The sequence below is a fragment of the Quercus suber genome, unplaced genomic scaffold (genome assembly GCF_002906115.3).
Source record: "Quercus suber isolate HL8 unplaced genomic scaffold, Cork oak 2.0 scaffold_853, whole genome shotgun sequence".
NCBI classification, from domain to species: domain Eukaryota; kingdom Viridiplantae; phylum Streptophyta; class Magnoliopsida; order Fagales; family Fagaceae; genus Quercus; species Quercus suber.
This window is the reverse complement of record NW_027070283.1, coordinates 144,937-172,559: the sequence shown is the minus strand read 5'-3', so window position 1 is coordinate 172,559 and position 27,623 is coordinate 144,937. Positions and strand designations below refer to the sequence as shown.

General features: G+C 37.7%; 1 protein-coding gene across 3 annotated transcripts in view; it reads left to right on the top strand.

Annotated features, from left to right (window-relative positions):
* The window catches only part of LOC112025753 (sodium/calcium exchanger NCL2), a 30,340-nt gene extending 23,491 nt beyond the window's left edge, over nt 1-6,849 (top strand). For 2 of the 3 annotated variants that reach the window (XM_065767829.1, XM_024058437.2), the window contains 3 exons: nt 4,730-4,985; nt 5,478-5,777; nt 6,537-6,849. In XM_065767829.1, coding sequence (XP_065623901.1) covers nt 4,730-4,985; nt 5,478-5,777; nt 6,537-6,785 — 805 coding nt within the window. In that variant the 3' untranslated portion in view covers nt 6,786-6,849. The remainder of the gene's footprint in view (nt 1-4,729; nt 4,986-5,477; nt 5,778-6,536) is intronic. The other variant, XM_065767830.1, reaches the window with a different exon arrangement.
* Nucleotides 6,850-27,623: the final 20,774 nt, after the last annotated feature.

Below are 27,623 nucleotides of genomic sequence, written 5' to 3'. Positions count from 1 at the left end.
ATCTCTATGCACAACTAAGCAAGTGAGCTTTGTGGCTCTTGTTTGTGATGAGTAAGATTAGGTTATCTCTTAAAACTTAACACTCATATCACTCTTTTTGACGGGTAGGACTAGAAAATCCTAAGAGAAAGGCATAAATAACCATCTCATCACTGTTGCCCGCCAATCATAATATGACACATGTATGCTTCGGCATAGTAAAAGTGCAGTGTCAAAGACATTCGTATGCTTTGGCATAGCAAAAGTGCGATGTCAAATGCTTAACATCTTGGGTATTTCTTTTCTCTCTTTTATATGCCCATGTATGATATGCTAAAATAAAAGAAAACATGCAAAGAAAATAAAAAGCAAAAAGATCACAAATACTTTAAATATGGTTGCAAGCGTGTATTCTAGGAGATGTGGGAGTTATAGGATGTACCTCGAAGGTGATAGTCCCCATCAAATAGTTATGATTGTGTGTGAGTTAAAAGTTATTTTCTCATATCTTAGATCGTCATAACTTGTATACACATATGCAATCTTGCGATATTTTTCACACACAACACGTAATATTCTTTGCTACTTTTGATACATATGCAGGTACAATGTGATTTGGCCATCACAAAGGTTTTACATGTGCTAATGTATGCTTACTAAACTATCTTGACTTTTTTTTGAAATATAAAATTGGTTAGACTTGTTTAGTGTGTGCGTGTGTTTTGGGATTTATGTGCTTAACATTTTTCTTGTTTTTCACATGTTTTGCATCCTTCTATTATCTTGACATCCATAGCATCTTGTTGCATTGCATTCATGCATTTATATGGATTTCTTTGTACCCCCTTGATCATCCTTGATCATCTTTATGTTTCTCGGGTTAAGTTTTCTAGCTTCTTGTACCCTTTGTCAATCATGACAAAAAGGGGGAGAGAAATTGTGACTTTGTGGTTTTTTTTTTTTTTTAAGATTCTACAAGTTAGGGGGAGAAATACATTCCTTTGTAAGGGGGAGATGTGTTTCATCTTGTTAGGGGGAGTGATTACTTCCTTGCTCTTGTACCTTGGGTCTTGTGACCATGTTTACATACATTGTGTTTATCTTCTTTATATGTTGATGTATGTTTCTTTCACCTACCTTACATGTGTTGTTTCTTTTCTTTCTTCATACACATGTTTCTTATACTTGTATGCAATCTATTATTTATGTTCCACACTAAGATGCCTTGATGAGTTTTGTTTAAAGTGTTTCAGAAATACAAGTTGTCAAAGTCTACTTGCCATAAACTCTTTTCTTGCAAAGTTTTTCAAGAGTTTGTGTTAGGATAAATTTTATTGTATTCAACAAGTGAGTATGAGTTGAGTGATTTATAACCTCTCTCATATGTTCATTTGTTTGTTGTGGTTTTGTCATGGATTGCCACAGGGGGAGATTGTTAAGGACATATTTTATGTAGTTGGCTAATCCTTTGACAAAACACACTTTACTTGTATTTGAGTAGATCTAAGTTGTGTTTAATACATGAAGAAACATGTTGTTCAAGTCTAGTATTAAAGCCATGAAGACTGGACCAAGAAATAAGTGAAGAAAAGGTGTTCAATAAAGCTGGATAGATATCTCGACACCTGCGGGTAGATAGCTCGATAGCTTCTCGATAGCTCCTCGACACCTGGCTATCTGTCGAGATCTTCAGCTGATGCTTATCGCAATCTCGATAGCTTCTCGATCGATCGAGAAAGTTTTTGTCTCCTCGACACCTTCTCGACACCTCCTCAATAGCTGCTATCTGTCAAGATTCATTAAATCTCGACACCTCCTCGACACCTCTCGATCGATTGAGGTTACGGGAAATCAGAATTTTCAGAATTGATTTTTGAGCCAGGCTTATGTATTTGTGTAGGGTTTCTTTTCTCACAACCCTAGACTTATATAAGGCTTATTTTAAAGGCCGTCACATAGAGAATACAAGGAGAACATATGCAAAAGGTGATTGATGCCTTATTCTCTCTGAAAGAAGCTACTGCGTCTTTGCGCCTTAGGGTTGTGTAACCAAGTGTTTCTTGATCTTCATTGTTGATGAAGTGAAGAACTTTGTAGCCAACATTCTTCTTCCTTAAGTTGGTGAGTGAGTCACGTACTAGGATTTGTGCAAAGGAGTTAATCACGTATTGGGATTCGTGCAATAAAAAAAGGTGGCGTTCATATATTGAAGAGTTCAGAGGTTCTGAAGCGGTAGAAGGTTTCTGCTATGAATTCATCTACGGGGATTGTAGAGTCTAGGGACAAAGGTTTTGTACTAGATCTGAAACTTCTCTTTACTATAGTGAATTGCTTTTCGGGAAGGTTTCCCCCCAGGTTTTTTTTACTGTGAAACTGGTTGGTTTCATTGGTTTTCCTGGGTCATCATATATTGTCTTCTTTTATTTTTCTGCTACATGATTTTGACATGATATTGATGTTTGTTTGTTTTAATAAGTTTGATTCATAATAAATTTAATTAACAACTTGGGTTTAAAACTTGTTAATTCTATCAACCAGGGTCTAAATTTCCCAACACAAACTATTGTTCCGGTCAAAACTATACTTGAAAACCAAATGCTGAAGATTCTTGGTGCAACTCGACTCTCCTACCGGCGAAGCACACTCCGGTTGAGCAAGCAAACCTCCACCTGCACCGGTTTGCATCACCGTCACCAAGGAACCCACATGCAACTGACAGACTGAGAAGCTTCCATCGTTCTTGCTCCTCGACATCCTTTCTGGCACCATTAAACCATATGGAGAGACCGTGGGAATCTCTTCCAGCCCAACGGGATAAGATGTAGAAGGGATTGGGCTTGAAAAAGAATTGGAACATTCCCTAACCTCAAAGTGACATGGACTTGTACTCATCGGGCTTGAATTAGATACGCAGTGGGCTTCTGGGTGTTTTGGCCCCAAACTGAAACCCACCTCCTCCTTCTATGCAGTGGAAGCCCGTATCACCCATTAAAAAGAGGATTTTCCACCTTTGGAATTATTCCAAGAAACCCGTCATTTCCCACTCTCAGCCACCTCCACTATTAATCCCTTCCTAGACCAACGTGACCCCCTCAAATCACTCCCCTTTCCATTCTCAGTTTTATTTGAATTCAAACTGAAACTTAATGAAGATCTTGTTTTATTTTGCTCTGATAATTTCTCACCTAATTTAATACCCAAATTAACGCTCCTCTCTCTCCCCTCCCCTCCCCTCACGGCTGTTGCAGCAGGCTGACCCATCGGAACATCCATAACCTGATTACGATATTGTTTTGGAGCCACTGCCATCGTTTACTTTGGCCTATTCTGCTGTTTCTCCCCCATCATCCCATCTATTATATTCTGTCATGTATCCTTGATTTTATGGTTCGATTGAATACCATCTTTTGCCTGCACTGGACCCTTCACTGTCTCAACAAAAGACACAGATGGATGAAACACTAACTTGCGTTTTTGTGTTTGAGGGATAAACTTTGCATGGCCTGAGTGACCAAAAGCATATTGATTAGGTTCCAACATCTTCCTCAGTTCTAGGCCAAATACCTTCCAACCATGTTTTTCCTTCCCTTCAAGGATTATGACAGACCTTCAGAGCCCACCAACTTTGAGTTCAGACACTAGCAGGAACTGACCAAAAGAGTTTGATCCCCGTTGCAAGGTGTAGGCAGTATCGCCTTCCCTAAGTGTGAAGAATTGTTTGGGATTTACCCCAATCACCGTGTGTTCTATATTTCTCATCAACCATAATGCCGCGCTTTTACCCATAAACACTGATTTCATGAAGTATTTGCCCCGATCAAAGATTCGTAACGCAAAGAAATTCCCTCCTTCCTCCACCACCAACTAAAAAAGCTTCGATTCAATGAAAAAACTACGTATCCCTCCCATACTAATGAAAAGAAAAAATATATAGAATAAGCAATATCTGACTAATCTGAGGTAGCCAGGCCTCCACACTCTACAAGCTCCAGAATACTAAAAAACTCAGCACACACTTCTATATATTATACAGATGCAACTTTATCTTAAAGATTATACCATCGAACCCTTTAATCACTATTCCTTTGTACATAGGAAATACATTTTTAGTGGAAATGAATGTAGCAGAACCTTTTTAATAATGAATGAGCATTTTTTCCACACCAAAATTATTAAAATATGTAACTAAGAAAGTAGGAAATCTCCAAATTGTTCCCCTTTAAGGGCAGGACTTTAACATTTGGTGTGAGAAATGTGATTTTACAAACTACTTAGCGGTTATCATGTCCATCAGCGAAACCCATGAAACATCAGAAGCATGTTGGCTTGGTTGTAATGTAGGTGAGGCCCGAATTGTTGAACATGTAGTTCAAATCCTATAATTTAATGGAAGAGGGGAAAATGGAAAATAAAATGAAATTACTCTAGAGCCAAGTAAAATATTAGAGAAACCCACAATATTATGTACTCTATGTATGTTGTTTAATTCTCCAACTTGGATCTAATGTCAGTCTTCAGGGCCATTTGATAAGAAATTTCTAATAACATTGTTTAAGTGTTGTGAAAATATGTATAGGTAAAAAACTGTTATGAAAATACGTGTTGTGGTGGTGTTGTTTAAACAACGTTACCAAACAGACTTTCAATATTTTCACTAATAGTATTAACGAGGCTACAAAGAGGTGGACGGATCATTATTTTAGTTAGTCATATATTGCTTGTTCTCTACAATGAATTCAATGTTTTATAGGTTGTTTGAGAAAATGGAACACGACAGCAATAATTGCATATCCCAACATGAACTAAAAGAACTAATTGCGGATATCAAGTTTGGCAAGCTTCCTTTAGATGTGGAGGAAGCAGTTCTTAAATTGATTGAAGAACTTGACACTGATGGTGACCATCTGATTAATGAAGATGAATTTGTTTCTGGATTTGCTAAATGGCTTGACACAACTGACAATCAGGATCCTTCTACAACTGAGTCTCAAGATGATATCTACCAAGTAAATCCACGGTTCACTTTTATACTTCATTTGGATTTCAAAAATGCAAAATTATGACTACTTAAGAAATTACAATCCTTTCTCAAGTAAATATAACAAGTTTCACTTCATTCCCCTCATTCTATATATGATTGTGTCAAAATTGATGAGAGATTGATTGCTGCAAAAAAGCTTGAAAGAGAGAAAAAAAAACAAAGGTTTATGTGATTAGGCCAAACGATCTACATCTACGGTGAAAGTTCTTAATGGCTTGATATTTGATATTAAGCTCTTATGTTACAATGAAATCAATGTAGGATTTATATACTAGAGAGTCCTAGACTAACTCTAGGCAAACTATAGACTAACTCAAAGTTAATTTGTTTGTTAGACAAGTACATGAACCTAAAATTGGTTTGATCTTCTTGGACCACAATATGCCTAACAGATTCAAATGGAGGCTGAATATTTATTCAAAAACTAATTTGATATGAACTTGGAAATGTTATGCAGAAAACTTGGGAAGCGACGGACAAGTTGGTGGACGAAACGATAGGCAATGCAGTGGTTGACAACTCTTTACAGGCATGGTTCAAGGCTATGATGCTATTGGTGCTTGGCATTGCTCTATTAGCGATTTTAGCGGAACCTCTGATAGAGAGTGTTCAAAGTTTCTCTAAATCTGCAAGTATACCATCTTTCTTCATCTCATTTATTTTAGTCCCGTTGGCTACCAACACTAGAGCATCAGCATCAGCTATAAAGGAAGCTAGACGTAAGAAGCCAAGAACTACTTCTTTGACATTTTCTGAGGTTTGTTCTCTCCCTTCCATTATTTAAAGTTCATTTCAAGAAAAACTAAAATAAAAGTAAAAAATTTCATAGTACATATATATCGTAAAATGATTCTTATATATTTTGTTCCTTGTCATTTTATATATGTATCTCCTACTATTTAATTTGTATAAACAATTAAGATTAAAACATTAAATAGGTATGGTATATACAATAAAAATAACGATGATGATGATAATGACGATGATAATAATAATATAAAAGTGTATTGTAGAATGACTGTATCATTTTTTTTTTTTTTTCTCGTCATTCTATTTTCATATCTTGAAAGCTGTATATTTGAATAATTTGATAGATCATGTGTAGACTAATGACGTTAAATCTAGGTTTTTAAACATTGTTACTTCTCACTTTACCCTTTTTCTATTCATGAAGACTTGCATTAAATGTTCTACTAAATTCTAAATTGTACCCTCTAAATCTAATATTAGTATCATTTATTTTAAAATTTTTGGCTTCCAACCCTAATATTATATAGCATTTTGAATATGATACTTTCATTTGTACTAGTTGATGAGGTCAATAAGTGTCAAATAAACATGCAATTTTTGTAGTTGGTCCTGTTAAAATATTCCGCATTGTTTTATATGAAAAAATAAATAAATAAATAACAATGTTTCTCAAAAATAAAAACAATTAACAATATTTACTGAATAAAAAAATTAAAAATTGCCGCTTCCAAATTAAATTTATTAGCTTGTTAATTTACTATTGCAGATTTATGGTGGAGTATTCATGAACAACATTCTTGGCTTTTCAGTTCTTTTAATCCTAATATATGTGCGTGAATTGACTTGGGAATTCTCTGCTGAAATGCTGGTAGTTCTTCTTGTTTGCGCTACAATGGGCCTTATTGCGAGCTTTCGCTCTACCTTCCCCATTTGGACATCATTCTTGGCGTACCTTCTATATCCATTATCTTTGCTCCTAGTTTATTTTTTCAATGATGTTCTCAATTATACTTAATTAAGGAACAAATATGCTCTTTTTTTTTTTTTTTTAATTATTGGGGGGTGGGGGGACTAAGAGATCCCCCCCCCCCCCCCCCCCCCCCCCCCAACAAAAAAAAAAAAAAAATGTAGTTACAACTCACGTATAGAGGCACAAGAAAGATTATTTTTCTTTGCATTCATTTTTAAATAAATTTTTGCAATCAATTAGCAATTATGCACATTATTATTTTTGTTGATGTAGTTGATAGTATGGTCTGGCTGGATCCAATAGATGCTTGAAATGATGAAAATAATAAGCCAACGGGAGCTTGGCTTAGCTAGTAAAGTTCAGACACTTCGTCTAACCCATCTAAGTTCGAGTCTCACTGCCAGCAAAAATCCATTGGCGAGCATCCACATGGGTTGGCCCAAGGGCTTTAACCTTAGCGCCCTGCCTGAGGGTTAGCATAACCCAACGAACCTCTATTTTTCTTTAACCCAAAAAATAATAATAATAATAATAATAATAATGTTGCACATATCCATGTCATGTGGTGCCCAACACGTGCATACTCAAAGCATCCGAGGAACCAAAACCAAGACCTTTTTAGGCCCCTGGCCAAGATAAGTAGGAACTCAATACAGGAAGCAAACCCATCATTTAGGGCCAGTTTTGAATTAAAGAGGGAGGAAGGGGATAGAGAGGAATAGAGTAGAATATTGGGGTTTATTTATATCACTGTCCTATGCAAATAGACAATTTCTTAACCAATGATTGCTATGTTGCCAAACAAAGCCTTGGCTCTATTTGATTATTTCTAGTTCCATAGATGAATTACATCAACTCCAAAGCTAATATATTTAAATTTTAAGCACAGATTTGGTTGCCAAATTTAGAAAATTCAGAAGTTTAAACAGTAAATTAAAAAATAAGTATAATTTTAACTATTTCTTGATAAATACGTAATGTACTAAAGAAGTAGAATTTGTACTATGGACTTGCCAGTTGATCTCAAGGTGGAACCGCAATCCAAAATCCAAAATTATGGCAAAGCTATGGCGGAAATTCCTTGAACTTGTTCAACAAAACAATTATGATGAACCTTCCAAAGATACAATTATATCGCAAGTTTCTAGGTCAGCATAAAACATGTATCATCTAAAAACCCATATGCAAGAAACATTAGATCCAAAATGTCTATTCGGTATGCATCTTCACTTTAATGTGGACGTAACAATAAAATCTCAGCGAAAGTTTTGTTCATATAATAAAAAACAAAAAAAGTTAAGTACGTCTACACAATATGAATCTCAATTCTTAAATGTGCATATATAATATGCAAATAGACAAATTAATAATATAAAGTGAAAAAATGGAGGTGGAGTCAAGTTTCCTCTTTTAGCAGGAGTCCAAATCTTCTGTAAAACTTTTCTTACTCCACTCTATATTCCACCAATAAATACTTGCCACGTGTTCACCTAATTAATTAAATACTACTATCAATTAATAACTGTAGTATTAATAAGTCAATAATGATAATATTTAATTAATTAGGTGAACACGTGGCAAGTATTTATTGGTGGAGTATAGAGTGGAACAGGAAAAGTAGGACAGAAGATTTGGACTTTTAGCAACTAACCAACCATGCCCAATGCCCATCATGAATGATGATTCACATGTATAATAAATGGTAGCTAATTATGTATGATATCATTAATAATGTACTAGGTGCTAATTACTAGTTAAGGTTTGGATTGCCATTTGTTATATGAATTAAGTATTACCAAGATTTATTGAAAATACAATATGAGTTAGTGTACATATGTCATATGTGTGTTTGATTACGACAACGAAAATGGAACAACAGAGTTCGAAAACAGTCATATCTACATTATTTGAATCACGCTTCTACAGCAGTGACAAATAAAAGGATTGCTTCAAAAAGTTGTTTCACCACAATCAAAATGGAAATTTGAAAACAATAAATTAAGAAAACGTGTGTGAAATAGGGAGGGAAAGAGATACCTAATAAACACAGGACTGTTATCCTCCAATAAAACCTTCAACAAATGCAAAGACACAATTCTCTCTTCTTCCTGAAGAGCAACGGAGAATAACTTGGCAAGCTCTGTGAACATCAAGATTGCATCAGTTGGTCACATCACACTCGCAGAGGTTTGAGGCAAGGTGATCCACTTTCACCTTATCTGTTTTTGATATGTGCTATGGGGCTCCAAGGTTTGCTTCACAAAGCCGAGTCAGATGGTCTGCTTAGGGGTGTCTCAAATTCTCAATTTGCAGAAATGGTCATTAGGTTTCTCAACTCTTTTTTGCTTATGATAGTGTTCTTTTCTGCCAAGCAAAAGAATCTGAATGTTGGGTAATTCTTAATATCTTTTCTATTTATGAGAAGGGGTTTGGGCAAAAAATAAATCGAGACAAAACTAATATATTTTTTAGTGTTAATATCCTTCCTGATCTGCAATCTAGTATTCAAATGTTATTGGGTGTTCCCTCAATCAGACAATATGAAAAATATTTGGGTCTTCCAGCTTTTGTGAGTAGAGCAAAGAAACAAAGTTTTGTCTATATTGAAGAGCAAATATGGAAGAAACTGAAAGGGTGGAAGGAAAAACTTCTTTCTTAGGCTAGTAGAGAGGTCCTTATAAAATCAGTTATCCAAGCTATTCGAGCTGTTTGAAACTTCCCAAAGGTTTAATCAAAGATATAGAGATCAAGATCTGAAAATTTTGGTAAGGCTACAATGGTGATACAAGAAAGGTCCACTGGGTGAAATGGGAACGTCTATGTGAAGCAAAGGAGGTGGGGAGAATGGGGTTTAAGGAGATTAAGAAGTTTAATAAGGCTCTGTTGGCTAAGCAAGTTTGGCGAATGATCAATAATCTAGACTCTCTCTGTCATTAGGTCTTCAAAACAAGATTTTTTTTTTTTTTTTTTTTGAATTACTCAACTCTTAAAGCAAATGACTTGAGTGCTGGCTCTTATGCATGGAAAAGCATCCTTAGTGCGAGAGATGTAGTTAAAAGAGGAATGGTATAGTGAATTAGGGATGGTGCTTCTATTAGTATAAAGGAAGATAAATGGCTTCTTGATCAATGCTATAGATCGGTCATTTCTCCTCTCCCTAAAATATTATCCGATGCTAAGGTAAGTAGTCTCATTGATTCTGTCTTGTGTGTTTGGAGAGCTGATGTAATCCACCAACTTTTCTTACCACATGAAGCCAAGATCATTTTGAGTATTCCTCTAAGCATCAGACTTCGTTGTGATCGTCTGATCTGGTCTAAAACTCCTTCCAGTATGTTCATTACTTGAAGTGCCTATAAGTTGTTGGTCTGTGATGCTTCGGTCAACAACCCCAGTAGCTCAAATCCTAACCCCCGAAAGTCTTTTTAGAGAGGTCTTTGGAAGCTATGTACACCTTTTAAGATGAAGCATTTTGCTTGGCGTGCTTGTAAGGAGTTAGAAAATCTGTGGAGCCATCTAAGCTAGGCTCAATGCTCAATTACAATCCCCCCAGGGGATTTCTCTAACACTTTTTCAAGTTTTTTTTAGGTACCTGATGATTTTAGAATAGAAATCTTTATTATTACTGCTTGGCTCTTATGGAATAGGCGCAACGCCCTTCGCCTTGGACTCCAAACCAAACATCTTAATCAAATTCTGTTTATAGCTGGAGGTATACTGCAGGATTTTCTCTCTGCGCAGGATATTGAGCTCAACTCAGTGGTGTCCACTAGTGCCAAGTCAATACAAAGCAAACTTTAATGGAGCAATGTTCTGAAGTAGCAATTTTGCAGGTCTAGTGTGGGGATTCAGGACTAGCGTGGTACTGTTATAGGAGCTCTCTCAATGCGTGTTCCTCTCCCAGAAATAATTGCTAAGGTTGAATCCCTTGCTTATCAGCGGACATTGATCTTTGCAGTTGAATGACCCATTGCAATTAAACCAATTAATTAATTAGCCAAGTTATTAATTAATCAATTTAACATGCAAATATGTGGAAGCACAAACAAATCACCAAAAACTAAATATGCAGCGGAAATTAAAAGACACGGTGATTTGTTTACGAATGGGGAAAACCCTTGCGTTAAAAACCCCACCGAGTGATTTTCAGGTCACCACTCCCGAAACTTCACTATTATCAAATCAAGCAGTTACAAGTAAAGGAATGCCAAGTACCTTACCAACCTACAGTTGAACCCTTACCCCAATACCCAATTGGACTTGATCTGCAGTGACAGTTCCCACCTTTGATGCACAGCTCCCAAATACGTGATTAACCAATGCGTGGATCCTAGTACGCGACTTCAAACACCAACTTAGAAGAAGAGGTTGGCTACAAAGTTCTTCAGTTCATCCTACACGATGAAAATTAGGAAGATGATTGGTCAAAAAACCCTTTGGTGCAAAATACACAGTAACTTCTTCAGAGAAGATGAGCTAGGTCAAAACTTCGTCTTTGATCACAATTTGCTTGAACAAAGATTGCTCAATGCTTTTACAACTTGTATACAATTTTACAGCTCTTAAAACAATCCTTTTATGTGTTTAGAGTTAGAAGAAAAGAAGGCTCAAAAGCATATTCACGGATCCCAAGGAAATCAGATCAGAAAATCTGATTTTGTAATTCTTGACAGATAGCAGGTGTCGAGGAGCTATCGAGCAGGTGTCGACTTTAATGAATTTGCAATTCAACTTTTTTTTCTTGGACAGACTTGATGACTTCAACACTTGATCTTGAAACCTTGTTTCTTGAAGTATTAAAAACACCTAGAACTACCCAATTACAAGTAGAGTGCATTTTGTCAAAGGATTAGCCAATTTACATAAATAAGTGACATATGTCCTAACAATCTCCCTCTTTGGCAATCCGTAATAAAACCACAACAAACAAATGAACATATGAGAGAAGTCATAAATCACTCAACTCATACTCATTTTTTGAATACAATAAAATCTATCCTAATACAAACTCTTGAAAAACTTTGCAAGAAGAGAGTTTATGGCAATTAGACTTTGACAACCTGTATTTCTGAAATACTTTAAACAAAACTCATCAAGGCATCTTGTGTGAGACAGAAATAATAGATTGCATACAAGTATAATGAACATGTGTATAAAGATAGAGAAGAAACAATACATGAAGAGAGAGGTGAAAGAAACATACATCCACATATAGAGAGAATAAGTACAATGTATGTAAAACTGGTCACAAGACCTCATATACAAGATCAATGTATCTAAAAAGAATAGAAAAGAAAAAGATACATCAAAACCTCAATATATCCCTCAAAATATCAACACTCCCCCTATAAAAAATGTCCTAACACTCCCCCTACCAAAAATGTCCTATACTAACTCTCTCCCTAAGATGACTACTCTCATAACCCAAAACTACTTCCCATTTTTGTCACGAGTGACAAAGGGTAAAATGTCATGTAAACATCTCATCAGTAGAGCTAACATCTCCATCATCATTATCCGAAGCGTCATCATCATCACCATTATCATCATTATCCTCAGAGTCTGAAGCTGCTGAAGAAGGTGGTGAAGGAGTATCCTCAGGAGCAAAACCAACCATGGTCGCCTGCCGTCGTGCAATACGACCGACACAAACATTCACCTGATACAACTCAGAGGAGAGTGTATCGAGGCGAGCATCCATGCGCTGCAGCTGCGCCATGATGTCTCCAAGAGATACATCGCCCATAGAGGAAGAAGGAGTAAATGTAGATAGAGCAGATCTAGATGGAGCTGAACAAGAGGGAGGAGTGAAATCTGTCTGTCTTAACCTAAACTGAGTCTTACTACGTTTTAGGATAGCGGCATCTATGGCACAGATGTGTGTGAAGTGGTCAGACACAATAAAATGATAGAAAAATGGCGTAAGATCCTCGTGATAGCGGAAGAAAAGATGAGCTTATCATGGGACGCCGAATCTAGATGAACATCTATGATAGAAAGGATAAAATGAGAATGAAAATCTATAGTAAGATGCTCAAGAAGAGATAACAAAAATCGAGCACGAAGCTCTGTGATGGAGTTGTAGTGAGAGAGTGGATGGAGTACAAAAGTCATCACCAAGTTTAGGAATCTAGGACCTTTAGCAAAAGGTCTACATGATGTGTACTGATACTCACCCCAATCAGCTGGGCGCTGACAAAAGTAGAAATGAGCTCATCTTTGGACATAGTCCTCAGACGCTCACAGGAAGGATAGTCAGGAAACTATATCCTAGGAACCCTAAGCACATCTACAACTAGCTGCGGTGTGACAGGAATGCGCGTACCTCGAACGCGAGTGAAAAAAAGAGGTACTGACGATCGATCCCGTGCATGTTGGAGTAAAACTCCTGAATAAGCACTAGAGGACAAGTGACCAGGACGGCACACAGTGACTCCCATCCCTTACTGTGAATGACAGAGGGAAGGTCAGTGTCGGCGAAGTCCGCCAAAATGACCTAGCGTTCCGAATGAACATCTCGTCTAGAAAAGTTCTCCGAAAATGCCTTGTGGGCATCTCCATCACAGAACCGAAGATTTAGAGGAGCAGAATCAGAAGATGAAGAAGCTCCAGAACGCAGAGGGTTCCGAGCCGGAGTGGATCTACGTTTGGGTGCCATAAACACTACTAACGCAAACAGAATGAGAAAGAGATAGAGAAGGAGACAATCAAAAAAGTCCTAAAACAGTTCACATATATCAAATATATTGAACAAAAAGTACGTATGCATGGGGAATGCATGGACATGTGATATGCAAATTAAAAAGCATGATGGGCTCAGCCCAATCCAATCCTACCAGCACACAAACATAGAACACACATCTAAATGCATGTATGTATCATTCTAATACACGTGAAATGCAATGTATGACATTTTGAACACATTTAAGTGAAAACCCAACCCAAAATTTCAAGAAAAATTCATTCATTTTGAAAAACCTCAAAAATTTTCAAAAACCCCAAAACCTAAGCTTCAAAACATGAAATGCATAAAAAAGGAAGGAAAATGAGATCTTACCAAGTGATTAGAAGCAAGGAAGGGCCAAAAATCAAGTGGGTTGAAGATTTTGAGCGAGAAAATCAAGTTTGGGAGAGGAACAGTCACGGACAGATAAAGAGAAATGAGATCAGAATCACGACAGAGCTTTAAATAGGAACCTCAGTAATTCTTGACAGCTGAGGTGTCAAGAGATATCGAGGAAGCTGTCGAGGTAGGCATCGAGAAAAAGCACGTCGACAGCAGAAGGTGTCAAGGAATGAACACTAGAACCAAGAACAAAAGCTCTATCGATTGACAAGGTATCAAGAAGGTATCGAGAAGGCAGAAGATTTCTCGATCGATCCACAAGGTGTCGAAGAGGTGTCGAGATTTCGATAAGAAAAAAGGCTTGAGAATCTCGACAGATAACAAGGTATCGAGGAGGTGTCGAGCTAACATTAAAAAGCAGCTTTTCGAGAAGTGAAAAACACAGCCATGAATGTAATCTAACATACACCTCAACCATTGATCCAATCAACATATAAAGCTCTCAAAATCATCTCTCAACAAAGAATTAAGCACATGGATCCTCAAAAACACACACACGCACACACTAAACAAGTCTAACCAATTTTATTTTTCAAAAACAAGTCAAGACAGTTTAGTGAGCATACATTAGCACATATAAACACTTGTGATGGCCAAATCATATTGTACCTGCACATGTATCAAAAGTAGCAAAAAATATTGCGTGTTGTATGTGAAAAACATCACAAGATGGAGACTATCACCTTCGAGATACATCCTATAACTCCTACATCTCCTAGAATACACGCTTCAACCATATTTAAAGCATTTTAATCTTTTTGCTTTTATTTTCTTTGCATATTTTCTTTTATTTTAGCATACCATACATGAGCATATAAAAGAGAGAAAAGAAATACCCAAGATGTTAAGTATTTGACATCGCACTTTTACTATACCGAAGCAAACGAATGTCTTTGACACTGCACTTTTGCTATGTCGAAGCATACATGTGTCATATTATGATTGGCGGGCAACAGTAGTGAGATGGTTATTTATACCTTGCTCTTAGGATTTTCTAGTCCTACCCATCAAAAAGAGTGATATGAATGTTAAGTTCAAGAGATAACTTAATCTTACTCATCACAAATAAGAGCCACAAAGCTCACTTGCTTAGTTGTGCATAGAGATGCTTATCTAAGTTACAAGAGATACAAAGTTTAGAAAACTCTGTTTCATTGGCCATCCAAGGTACACAAGTACCAAAGTACACAAAACACACACTGTTTTTGTATTTTTTTGATTTTTCAATTTTTTTTATTTTTATATTAAAAACAAAATAAATAAAACTGAAAGTAAACACACAAAAACATGTTAGACAAAGCAACTCATAAAACTAGACTGACTCAACAAAAATGCAAAACACACAAGCAATGCAACAAACAAAAACAAGAAGATAGAAGAAAGTGATAAAATCACTTAGAGTCCTTTTCTTACACACCTTGGAAGAACCTTTCCTTTGATTGAACCCTTGAACTGGTAGTGAGGGGGAAGAATTGAAACCGTTCAAGTTCGAAAGGAACATAAGAGCTTTCAGAAGATCTCCAAGAGGAGCAAGAGAGGATTGAAGCTAATTTTGGCTTCCAGATGCTATCATGCCGTTGCTCTGTTGAGTGGCTAGCCACTTGTAGCAATTTGGTCGAGTATGACCGGCAACTCCACAATGATGACAAAGATGCTGCTTCTTTTATTTAGGCTTTTAAGAGTTAGACTTCTTAGCCCTAGGGTTTTTAGCATCTTTCTTATCTTGCTTAGGGGGTGCTCCTAAGATAGATTTACCCTTGTCTAAGTTCTCACTAGCTAATTCAGTTTTAACATTAGTGTTCTCAATTTCAGTATTATTAGTAAGAGAAACAAAAACAGTAGCACTAGTAGAAGCAATATGAGAAGAAGAAAGATCATACCCTAAACCTGTTCGATCTGAAGCAAATTTTTGAATGTTGAGCATCTTTTGCACTTGAAGTCCTCTCCAATTGAGCTCTGATTTGAAACAGCTTTACTTCAAGCTTCTTGGTCTTCTCAGCCAAGAAATTGTTCTCAAACCTCAATGCACCAATAGTTTGATTCACCTCATCAAACTTTGTGGACAACTCTTCACGATCAAGTTCCATATCACTGAGCTTCCTGGTGGCCAGCCTATACAATTTCTCATGCTTCTCAAAGAGCTTGTAAAGCTTCTCATAGGCTGAATGGATATCATCTTGATCATCCATCTTCTCGAATTTTGACTCTACCAGTTCTTCTTCTTCGTCCACATCTTCAACAATCCCTTCAGTAGGATTGACTGTGGCAGTAAAGGCATTTAAAATTTCATCATCCTTATTGTCGGAACCATCTTCGGGCTCAGTGTCACTCAAGGTTGCAGCAAGTGCCTTACTCTTCCCAATACTCTTGAGATATGTAGGGCATTCATGCTTCATGTGACCAAAACCATGACATCCAAAACATTTTGGTCCTGCCAAAACAGTGTACTGACCGCCATCCTTAGTATCCTTCTTCCCTTTGTCTTGGCTCTTAAACTGAGAAGAACTAGACTGCCTACGGTCCTTGTCGAAGTTTCTCCCATTGGCATTCTTCATAAACTTCTTGAACTGCCTTGTAATGTAGGACTTCATCTTAGAATTTTCATCATCGGAAGACTCATCTGTATCACTGCTCTTTGCCTTTAAGGCCATGCTCTTGCCTTTACCCGACTTGCCAATTCTAGACAATCCTATCTCGTAGGTCTGCAAGTTTCCAACCAGCTCAGTTAGAGGAATCTTGTCAATGTCCTTTGATTCCTCTATAGCAGTAATCTTTGCATGGAATCTCTCGGGTAGAGATTTGAGCACCTTCCTTACAATCTTGGGTTTAGGGATGGTTTCCCCAAGATTGAAAGCTGAGTTTACTATATCCCTGAGCTTAGCATAGAACTCATCAAATGACTCATCCTCCTCAATCTTAATCTCTTCAAAGATTGTAATGAGCCTCTGAAGTTTTGAATCTTTAACAGCCTTTGTTCCTTCATAGGTTGTCTAGAGGATGGTCCTCGCCTCCTTAGCAGTTTCAATTGAGGATATCTTCTTGAACTCCTCATTGGTGATCGCACTGAACAACGCATTCAATGCCCTACTGTTGATGTTTGCCGCCTTGATCATGGCGTCATCCCAATCGGCCAGTTCTTCTTTTGGCTTGGTCTAGCCAATCTCTACAGCTTGCCACACCTTCTCATCTAAAGACTACAATAAAGCCCTCATATGTACTTTCCAGAATGCATAGTTAGTGCCATCAAATAAAAGAGGTATGATTAATGACTGTCCTTTATCCATGACAAACAGAGGTCAATGGATCAACACAGCAAAGATTAAACATAATCAAAGTGTGCCTGCTCTAATACCACTTGATAGGCCACAAACTAAATGACTCATTGCGATTAAACCAATTAATTAATTAGCCAAGTTATTAATTAATCAACTTAACATGCAAATATGTGGAAGGGCAAACAAATCACCAAAAACTAAATATGCAGTAGAAATTAAAAAACACAGTGATTTGTTTACGAATGGGGAAAACTCTTGCGGTAAAAACCCCACCGGGTAATTTTCAGGTCACCACTCTCGAAACTCCACTATTATCAAATCAAGTGGTTACAAGTAAAAGAATCCCAAGTACCTTACCAACCTACAGTTGAACCCTTACCCCAGTACCCAATTGGACTTGATTTGTAGTGACAGCTCCCACCTTTGATGCACGGCTCCCAAGTATGTGACTAACCAATGTGTGGATCCTAGTACATGACTTCAAACACTAACTTAGAAGAAGAAGTTGGTTGCAAAGTTCTTCAGTTCATCCTACAGGATGAAGATCAGGAAGATACTTGGTCATAAAACCCTTTGGTGCAAAATAAACAGCAACTTCTTCAGAGAAGATGAACTAGGTCAAAAACTTCATCTTTGATCACAATTTGCTTGAACAAAGATTGCTCAATGCTTTTGGAACTTGTGTACAATTTGACGGCTCTTAAAATAATCCTTTTATATGTTTAGGGTTAGAAGAAAAGAAGGCCCAAAAGCATATTCACGGATCCCAAGGAAATCAGATCAGAAAATCTGATTTTGTAATTCTCTACAAATAGCAGGTGTCAAAGAGCTATCGAGCAGGTGTCGAGCTTTAATGAATTTGCACTTCAGCTTGTTTTTCTTGAACTGACTTGATGACTTCAACACTTGATCTTGAAACCTTGTTTCTTGAAGTATTAAAAACACCTAGAACTACCCAATTACAAGTAGAGTGCATTTTGTCAAAGGATTAGCCAATTTACATAAATAAGTGACATATGTTCTTAACAAGTGAAAACACATATGTCCTAACAATAGGACTCCATGAGGTTGTTTTCAAAGGGGATGTTGTAATGGTTATTCAAGCAATCAAGTCTGGTTCTGCTGAACATTCATCCTATGGCCATATTATTGATGATATCATTCATCATTCTTCTCAATTGAGTTTTATTTATTTATTATTATTATTATTATTTTTTTGTGCTATGTTAATTGATCTTGTAATAAAGTTGCTGATGTTTTGGCAAAGAAAGCTAAAGCTACGCTAGGACTTTAAGTTTGGTCAGAAGACATTACAGGGGAAATTGCCCTGCTAGTTTTTGTTGATGTTCCTTAATTTGTGTTAGTTTTTTTCAATAAATCTCCTTCTTGGACTTCCCAGTTGGTTTCTCAAAAAAAGAAAAAAAAATGTATCACATTAAAGCCCACTCACAATCTCCTTATCTCTCTTCCCCTTCCTAGGGTTGAGCATGCACCTAATCAACATGATCCACTTGCCCAACCCGACTCAATTTAACCCGAAGGTTCTTAGGTTGGCGGATGCTTAGGTTGGGCCTAGGCTCAATATTTGGGTCTTGAGTTTGTATCAAGTCCAACCCACATTACTCGATTATTTATTTAAAAACACACACACACACAAAAACATAGCACAGATCAGACAAACAAGAAACTCTGACTGAAACTAAATCTTTGTCTTCTTCTTCTTCTTCCTTCTCGAATTCCTATGTTTTGATTTGCTCTAATAATAAACTAATAAGAATAAAATGTTTACTTGAGTTATATTTCAAGCAATTCCTTATCAGGTCTACCATTCTTCTTGCAATTAAAATAAAGGTCAAAGAATGGTAAGAATGGCAAGAGCAAGTTAAGGAATAATATTGCTCATTTATGGACATATGATTAGAGGTAATAAATATTTTTTTTAGAAGGAAAAGTACTTCATTCTTATAAATTCAAAGATAAAAGATTAGAAACGTAAAAATTATGGATAACTAGAGGAACAAACTCCATCGACACTAAAACTGGAAAAGAAATTCACGCCCTCTAATCTAAGGCATGAGCTAGGGCATTACCTTGCCTATAAGTATGAGCGAAAGAGAAACTCCGTAAAGAGCTTACAAGAGATAGTGTATCTTTGACAATATGACCAAAAGATGAATTCAAAAAAGAATTCTACCAAAGGGAATTGATTGACACTTCAGAAACACCCTAAAAAATGAAACTGGGAAAGCCAAGCTCACGGACAAATAGAACAGCTCTCCTAGTTGCCAAAGTCTTCAGCAAAATTGTCGATGAAGGCATAGGGATTTTTTCGGACAAAGCCACCATAATTTCCCCTTGAGAGTTTCAAACAAAAATATATACTGAATATAGTGTTCTAAAAAAAAATATTTTTAATATAGATTTCCTTTTCATAAATTATTTGCTAGCTATAACCATTTCTTAAAATTTTCCTAATGCCTACTTTTTGAAATTTAAAATTTCTTTCATGTCATGCCTTCTTCCATTAAACTTTGGTTCCAAATTAGAATTCCATTTTAGATTTGGTCATCCATGATAGTTTAGGAATTTGACGAAACTAATTAATTCCTATAAATATAAAAAGAAAACAATAAATAAATGACAAAAAAAAAATCGTTTTAGCTTATAAGTGAATGCCCTCCTAATTTGGTTTTAACCAAAAATAAATAAAACTAATAAGATTCATCAATATAAAATGTACGAGCATCAGGTCGAGTCCCAACCCATTAACCTTTGTATGGTTAGGAAGTCGAGATCTAACATCAGGTCGTGGCCCAGCCTATTAGCCTTCATATGGTTATTAGGTCTGGATCCAACATTTGGTTAGGACCAACCCCTTAGCCCTTGATGGGCTAGAGATCAAATCCGACCAGACCGAATGTGAATGATAGAGCCTTGGGGGAAATCGCCTGCCGAGCACCATTCGGCGTTAGGTGCAATTTTCAAGAGAATCCTCAAGAGGTCCCACTTAATCAAGAATCTTGAACAGAGGTGGGGTCCATGTGACAAAGTGGATGAAACATCATCATTGGGACCCCACTAGGAGGGCATTATAAAAGGGAAAGTGGGTTAGAGAATAAGGGGATTTTTGGGCATTTTTGGGGAGAGATACACGAGAAAAAAGGGAGAAACGACCAAAGAGGGAGAGAAGGTTTCAACTTAGTATTACTTGGGCCTTCTTGGGAAACATATAAACAAGGGTAAAGAAGATAGAGTGGGTTTAAGAACCTTCCCTTGGGCTGTTGGGTTGGCTCTTGGAGGTTTTCCCATTGTAGGAATTTCCATACCCATCCAAACAAGCAAATTGGGAGCTGACCCAAAAATTATCAAGCATTTTGGGTTCAGGCACCACATAGAAATTATATTGTTTATGGCTGAGACCTTTAACCTTCAAGAGGTGATATTTTCCCTTATTGAACATTTACTAGGTTTTAAGAAGTTTGCATATAAAAGACAATTTTCTTAACTAGGGTGTTAGTAAATGACATAATCACAAGGTTTCTCTCTAATTAAAACAAAATTACAAGGTTTCTCTCTTATAAGGCTGGAAAAGTAGAGTATAGAAAATGAGGCGGAAATGAAAAAATGAGGGGATACAAGAGATTTTAGTTTTCTAGTGTGTTTGGTTTGGAGGATGGAAAATTGAAGAAAAACTTTTTTGTTTAGTTGAGAGGAAAAAAAATAAGAGAATAGAAAATATAAGAAATAAATTTTTTTTAATAATTACATTATATATATATACACACACACTAGAAGCCATTAACGGTAACAACATTAGCGCATGGTGGGAGGGCTCTTTTTCTTTTTTTCTTTTAGTTTTTGAATTTGGTTTGTGAATTTTGGTTTAAATGGGTAATGGGTTTTCATTTTTGTGAAGTTTTGGGCTGCGGAGTTGGTTTGGGATGGGCTGGGCTGGGCTGAGGAGGACAAGAATTTTAGAAGAGTAAACATACATACCTACTTTTTTTTTTCTTAAGGTCTCCTTTGGGCCCCCGCCTGCCTCTGTCCCTTAAAAAACTCATACTGATGACCTATATTTTAATCCCAAAAAGATGAATAATTTTTTTTGAGAAAAAAGAAAAAGAAAAAGAAAAGATGAATAATAAGTGGTGAATTAATCCCAAATCCAAGCCCAACTGACCCCTTTTTTTTTTTTTTTTTTTTTTTTTTAATTTTATTTTTATGAACTGCCTCTACTTTCGTTTGGGGCCGCATAAAGCAGGCGGCCCATCATTTTGTATAATTTGTCTATTAATACATGGCATTATGCGCCATAAAATAAAATGGACTTATGCCCACTCAAACCCCAACCAAGGTTAAGACAGCATTAATATAATTTTCTATAGGATTTTATTTATTTATTTATTTAATGCATAATTTTTAATATGGATCAAACAATCAATGATATCCTTTCTTTCAACCCAAAAAAAAAAAAAATGATATCCTTTCTCCTCATAACAATGTAAGAAACTTATCATATAATGGAACTGATTTATCAATCAAATTTTGCAAATTATTTATATTTGGATATGTACGAAATGTTCAAATTTTATAATGCTGCACAGTTCACTTCAAACCACGTAAAAAGATACCAAACATAAATAATAATATGATATGCATCCAAAAAATGCTCACCATGTCACACTTTTGTAGCAATCTTTCCTGATCGATGAACGTGTTCTACAAACTGCAAACTTTATCTCTTTAACAAAAGCATAATAGTGTCAGATGCATTCCAAGTCACACGGGGAGGTACAACGTGGGGGAAAAATAATAATAATAGAAAAGAGTTAAGGTATCAAACTTTCCCATGCTTATAATTAATTAATTAGTAGAATGCAAATCAAGAGGAAGGGCAAAGGGATGAATGCAAATTTCTACCCAGTCCAAAACTAAAAGATGGGTGAAAAAACCATTAGAAAAACAAGCGACGCAATCTGTGCATGGAAACAAAGATATTTTTCTTCGAAGAAGCAACGGTGGTTGATGATGCCAAAAAATCACTAGTGAACCACACAGTTCTCGCACATTCAAAACAACACCTGCATAACAAAAAGAGAAGACCTAACAAAGAGCACCGGTGTGGTGCCGGCCAAATACCCTCCAAAGGTCAAGTTAGAACTTTTCTCATAACTCTAGAGTGCCAGAACTTGGGTAAATTATGTGTACCTTGGTTTATGAGGGTTTCGGGGTTTTTAAAGTAATGTAGGATTGACATTCGTGCCTTGGTTAAGAAGATGTTCCCTTGTAGGAAAGATCCTCCTTAAGTGGCATATTTTGCAGAGTTCTTTCCTTGTAAGACTCTCTTGATTAGGGTTGAGCGTGGAGCACAAGGCGTTTCCTTATATGCATGTGTGGGGATCAAGACAAGCCACGTCAGATTCATCAGAGGTGTAACCTCTTTAGCTTCTTCCCGTCGGCTTCCCGCTTCGTCGCTGAAGGTGCCATCTATAGCTTAGAGGTGAAGCTATAGACTTTATGCTGTCGTTCTCTCTTATAGGTGAAGCTGATGAGTTTGTTAATATCATCACTTGTTGTTTCATTGCGTTCAAGTATCAGTACTGCAAAATTACCCTTATCAGCTACCTCCTACTCCATGACCTCATCAGTTTTGGCTAACGGGTTATGGAGTTTGAATTGCAACTTTTGCCACCATTATTTATTATTTTTATTGGAAAAGGGAGAGCATTTATGGGTGAATCCTTGAGCAGCCCTTATTAACTGCCTAGACACGCATCATAAATAGATTAGGTCCGGTTCTGGATGAGGGTGTCGCTTCTTCTTCCGTGCAATTTTCATTCTATATATACCTCAGTTCCTCCCTTATTTTCTCCTATTTCATCGTTGATTCTTCATAGAGAGAGCTTGTTACTTCAAGAAATCTACACCCGTCGCTTTATTGTCTTGCCAACATTCCCTTGTTGAGACCGTCAGCCTTCCAGAAGCTGTCTACTTGGTGAGTCGTCTTCTCCTTCTTTCTTTCATTTTGTCTGTTTTAATTGTTTGTGTATTTTCTAAAGAGGCCATCAACTTAGGTACTTAGAATGCCTCCGTCGCTTGTAGGTAAAAATGTCTAGAGAAGCGATTAGTGAGCAGTCGTCAGTCCGTGAAGGAGCAAGCTACGACAAGGTCTTCCAAATAGGCCAGGAGCCCAAGGAAGGCCATTCTTGGTCATCGGAGAGAGAAACGTCAGCCCGTTCTCCTGACGAGGACATGGAAAGTTATGTAGGAGAGGGAGATGAGAATGAGGAGGTATATGAGGGAGAAGTTGAAAGTGAGGGAGAGATTAAAGGTAATGAGGAAGAAGAGAATGGGGGAGAAGAGAAGGATGGGGGCGAAGATAATGTCGTCGAGAGAACTCCAAAAGTTGGAAGTTCAAAAAGCCTTGGAGATGGTTTTATCCGTCCATTCATTCTCCCTAGAATGTGGACCGTCAATGATTTTCTTCTGAAAATGACAAACAATATTTTTAAGAATTTGAGGGATCGCTACCAGATCCCTGAACATATCCCAATCCGTCTCCCTGGGAAATGCAAGAAGTGCCACTCAGGGAAGACTGCAGATGTCGACATGTACGACGTGGCGTTCGCAGCAGGATTAAGGCTACCACTAACGGCTTTACATCGTCAGCTGGCTAATTTCCTTGGTTTATCCGTCAGCGAAATCGCTCCAAATGCCTGATGGATTTTTATAGGAGCTGAGATTTTGTAGGGCCGTCTAAGTGGTAGGAACCGTCAGCTTACACTAGATGAGTTTTTTTGGTGCTACAGACCCCAACACATAGTCTTGTCCCAGGGTATATATCACTTTGCTGCACACAAAAAAAGCATTGAAGCTAGTGTCAAATATGCCCGATTCTAACAAGAATTGGAAGGGCAAATACTTTTCTGTCAAAGGAACGGATTGGATGTGTCGTCCTGACGAGTGGGAGACAATGCCCAATGGTTTTGTTAACACTTAGGGTATTGTCAAGGATTCAGGTTAATCCTGTCTATCATTATTTCATATTTTGTTTATTTATCTATTTATTTTTTTCAAGCTTCTAACGTCGTTGGTTTCTTTGTCTTTAGCTGGTGTTTATCCTTATATTTCAGACGAGCAAGAAGCCTTTATCCAACCGGTAATATAGATCCCGTTGGGGGAGCAAAAATGTCGGGACCTTATTACACTCAACACTTTATACCGTTACTATGAAGGTCTGGAACCGATGCCAATAGACCATAAGCTAAACGCCTATTCTCGTCGGCGTAAGTATCCTTAATTTCTCCCGTCGTTTTTGTACTCGTATACTTGTCATAACTCCCATCATTCCTATCTTTACAAAAATGGAGGCAGTCAGGCAGAGGGTGAGGGCAACTGCCGCTTGTAAAAATGAAGAAGAAAGGAAGGCTAACTTGAAAGAAGGGGCATCCTCATCAGCCCTTAAAGCCGCCGTAAAGGGGGCTACCAAGAGAAAAAGTGACGGGAAGGACGATCGTCCTCCTAAGAACCTACTGTCACCCCTGGGGACATGCATCCCAAGAAGAAGTCACCTCCTAAGCCTAGCCACGGAGCAGGCAAAGGACTGATGACATCAACTGGTTCCATTACTGAGGGATCCCGTTGCCTTCTCATGCACAAGGAGTACGCTGTGGAAACAATGGGGTCAATCATAAGGCCGACAAATATGGATCCTTATGCTGAGCAAGGGACGGAGAAACTAGGTTCGTCAGCTCTCTTCGACCATTCACAGGTTAGTTTATTTTCTTGGTTAATTTCCTCTCATCACCTTTTACTCACTAACTGACGGTGGTGTTTCTTTCAGGCCCTGGTGTGCATAAAAGCACTTTAGGACCAATGCATTGCTAAGGAAGGGGTCGTTGAATGGTTAAAGAAGCATAATACAAATTTGAAGGACGAGCAAGATCAATATAAGGATGCCCTTCACACCCTGAATAAGGAGATGAAGGAGCTAAGGGAGAAGCTAGAAAAGGAGGGCTATCAAAAGGTGAAGGCACAGGAGGCCAAGGCGTCAGTTGAAAAAGAGTTATCGGCTCTTTTGGGACAAGTGGAGATAGCTAGAACTGACGCCGTGGAGGAATTCAAGGTGTCACAATCATTTATTGATTCATGTGCTGATTATTATGTCACTAGGTTCGAGGACTGCCTTAAGCAGGTCAAGTCCGCCTACCCGTCCTTGGATTTCTTCAAAATTACCATGGACGAGTCTTTGCCGACGACTCCTGCTGGCGACCCTGCCCTTGAAGAGAGTGACGACTCTTCCGAGCCAGAGCCTCACCCAAAGGATGGCATCGTCCTCGCTCAACCTGCTACTAATGCTCCTGCTACTTCTATGATCCCGTTTGATATTACTCAGACCGTTGAAGGTTCCCTTGTCCAAGATGCCTAGGACCCCCATTTGGGGAATGATGAGCAGCCTCCAGCTCCTGTCGCTCAAGACCTTCTAACTTAGCCTCTTTTTTAATCTTGTATATTAATTTATTTGTATATTTAGTCTATTTCTCAAACAATATTAAGTGCCCTACTGTTTTTTGGGCTCTACTTGTGAAGACTATTTTATGTATGGTATCTCATGTCCGTTGTCTTTAATTTAGTTTTCTACTAGTTAGCCCTTGCCTCTTTTATTTCTCATGCTTGTGTGCAAGGATATGTTTGTTTCTGGTGAGCTAGGACGAACCTGTCCTGTAGTAAACTCGACCACTTTGTTAAGTAATGGCATTTTTATGAAGCCGTCAGCTTCAATGACCTTGTCCACTTTATTAAGTAATGGACTTGTCTATTTTGTGGACCATTGAACCCTTCCACTTTATGGACTTATGTTTGTACCTTTTGTGGACTTATTATTGAACTCGTCCACTTTATGGACATAATAAATTCATCCACTTGATGAACTTGGTAATATTCCATCCTTCTAGGATGAAGTCATCCACTTTATGGACTTTAATAAGTTTGTCCACTTTATGGACAATAGTAATAAGCTCATCCACTTTGTGGACTCGCTAATATTTCATCCTTCTGAGACAAAGTTGTCCAATTTATGGAATTTGATAGACTCATCCACTTTATGGACAATAATTATAAGCTCGCCGACTTTGTGGACTTGAAAATATTTCATCCTTCTGGGATGAGGTTATCCACTTTATGGACTTTGATAGACTCGTCCACTTTATGGACAATAATAATAAGCTCATCCACTTTGTGGACTTGAAAATATTTCATCCTTCTGAGATGAAGTTGTCCATTTTATGGACTTTAATAAACTCGTCCACTTTATGGACAATTTTTTGTAGATGAACACCTTAGCCATATCTGAATAAACTCCTCTTATTATGATAAACCATACATTCGTAGAAAAAGTAGTTCTTTAAAAGAAGAAGACCTGCCCTTTGGGCTCTAAAAGAGTTATTGTAGCAAAACTAAAGTAAATAGAAAACCTGAGGAGCATAGCTAAAATTAACTAGAAATAAAGGGGTACCGCTCTTCATGCCATCCTTTCTACTGGTAGTACTTTTGTAGGTACTCGGCGTTCCATGGATGGTGTAGTTTCCGTCCATCCAGCGTCTCCAGGTGGTAGGTGCTTCTCCTCCGCCATGACGTGATTCGGTAGTTCTTTAAAAGAAGAAGACCTGCCCTTTGGGCTCTAAAAGAGTTATTGTAGCAAAACTAAAGTAAATAGAAAAACTGAGGAGCATAGCTAAAATTAACTAGAAATAAAGGGGTGCTTCTCTTCATGCCATCTTTTCTACTGGTAGTACTTCCGTAGGTGCTCGACGTTCTATGGATGGTGTAGTTTCTGTCCGTCCAACGTCTCCAAGTGGTAGGTGCTTTTCCTCTGCCATGACGTGATTTGGTAGGGTCCTTCCCAATTAGGGCTGAGCTTCCCCTGGGCAGGGTCTCTAGTGGCGCCCATGACCTTCCTTGAAACAAGATCTCCATCTGAAAATCTCTAAGTTGGGCCCAAAAATTGTAGTGCTTGGCCATGTGGTCCTGGTACTATACGAGTCTTTGTTCGGCCGTCGCCCTGACTTCATCAACTAGATCAAGCTGTAGACGCGTAGCCTCGTCATTCTTGCATTTATCATGATTGTCCACCCTGTAGCTTGTGAGTCCAATCTTGGCTAGAATGACTGCTTCGCTCCCGTATGTTAGCTGAAATGGTGTCTCTCCTGTAAGAGTCCTTGCTGTTGTCCTGTACGCCTATAATATGCTTGTTAGCTCTTCAACCCATATACCCTTTGCCCCCTCAAGCCAAGTCTTGATAATTTTGAACAAATATCGGTTCGTGACTTCAACCTATCTGTTTGCTTGAAGGTGGGTGGGGGAGAAGTAGTGATTTTTTACCCCTAACTATGAGCAAAAGTCTCAGAATGAGTCGTTGTCAAATTGTTTCCTGTTTTCTGAGACTAAAACTCTAAGGATCCTAAACTTGCATATGATGAACCT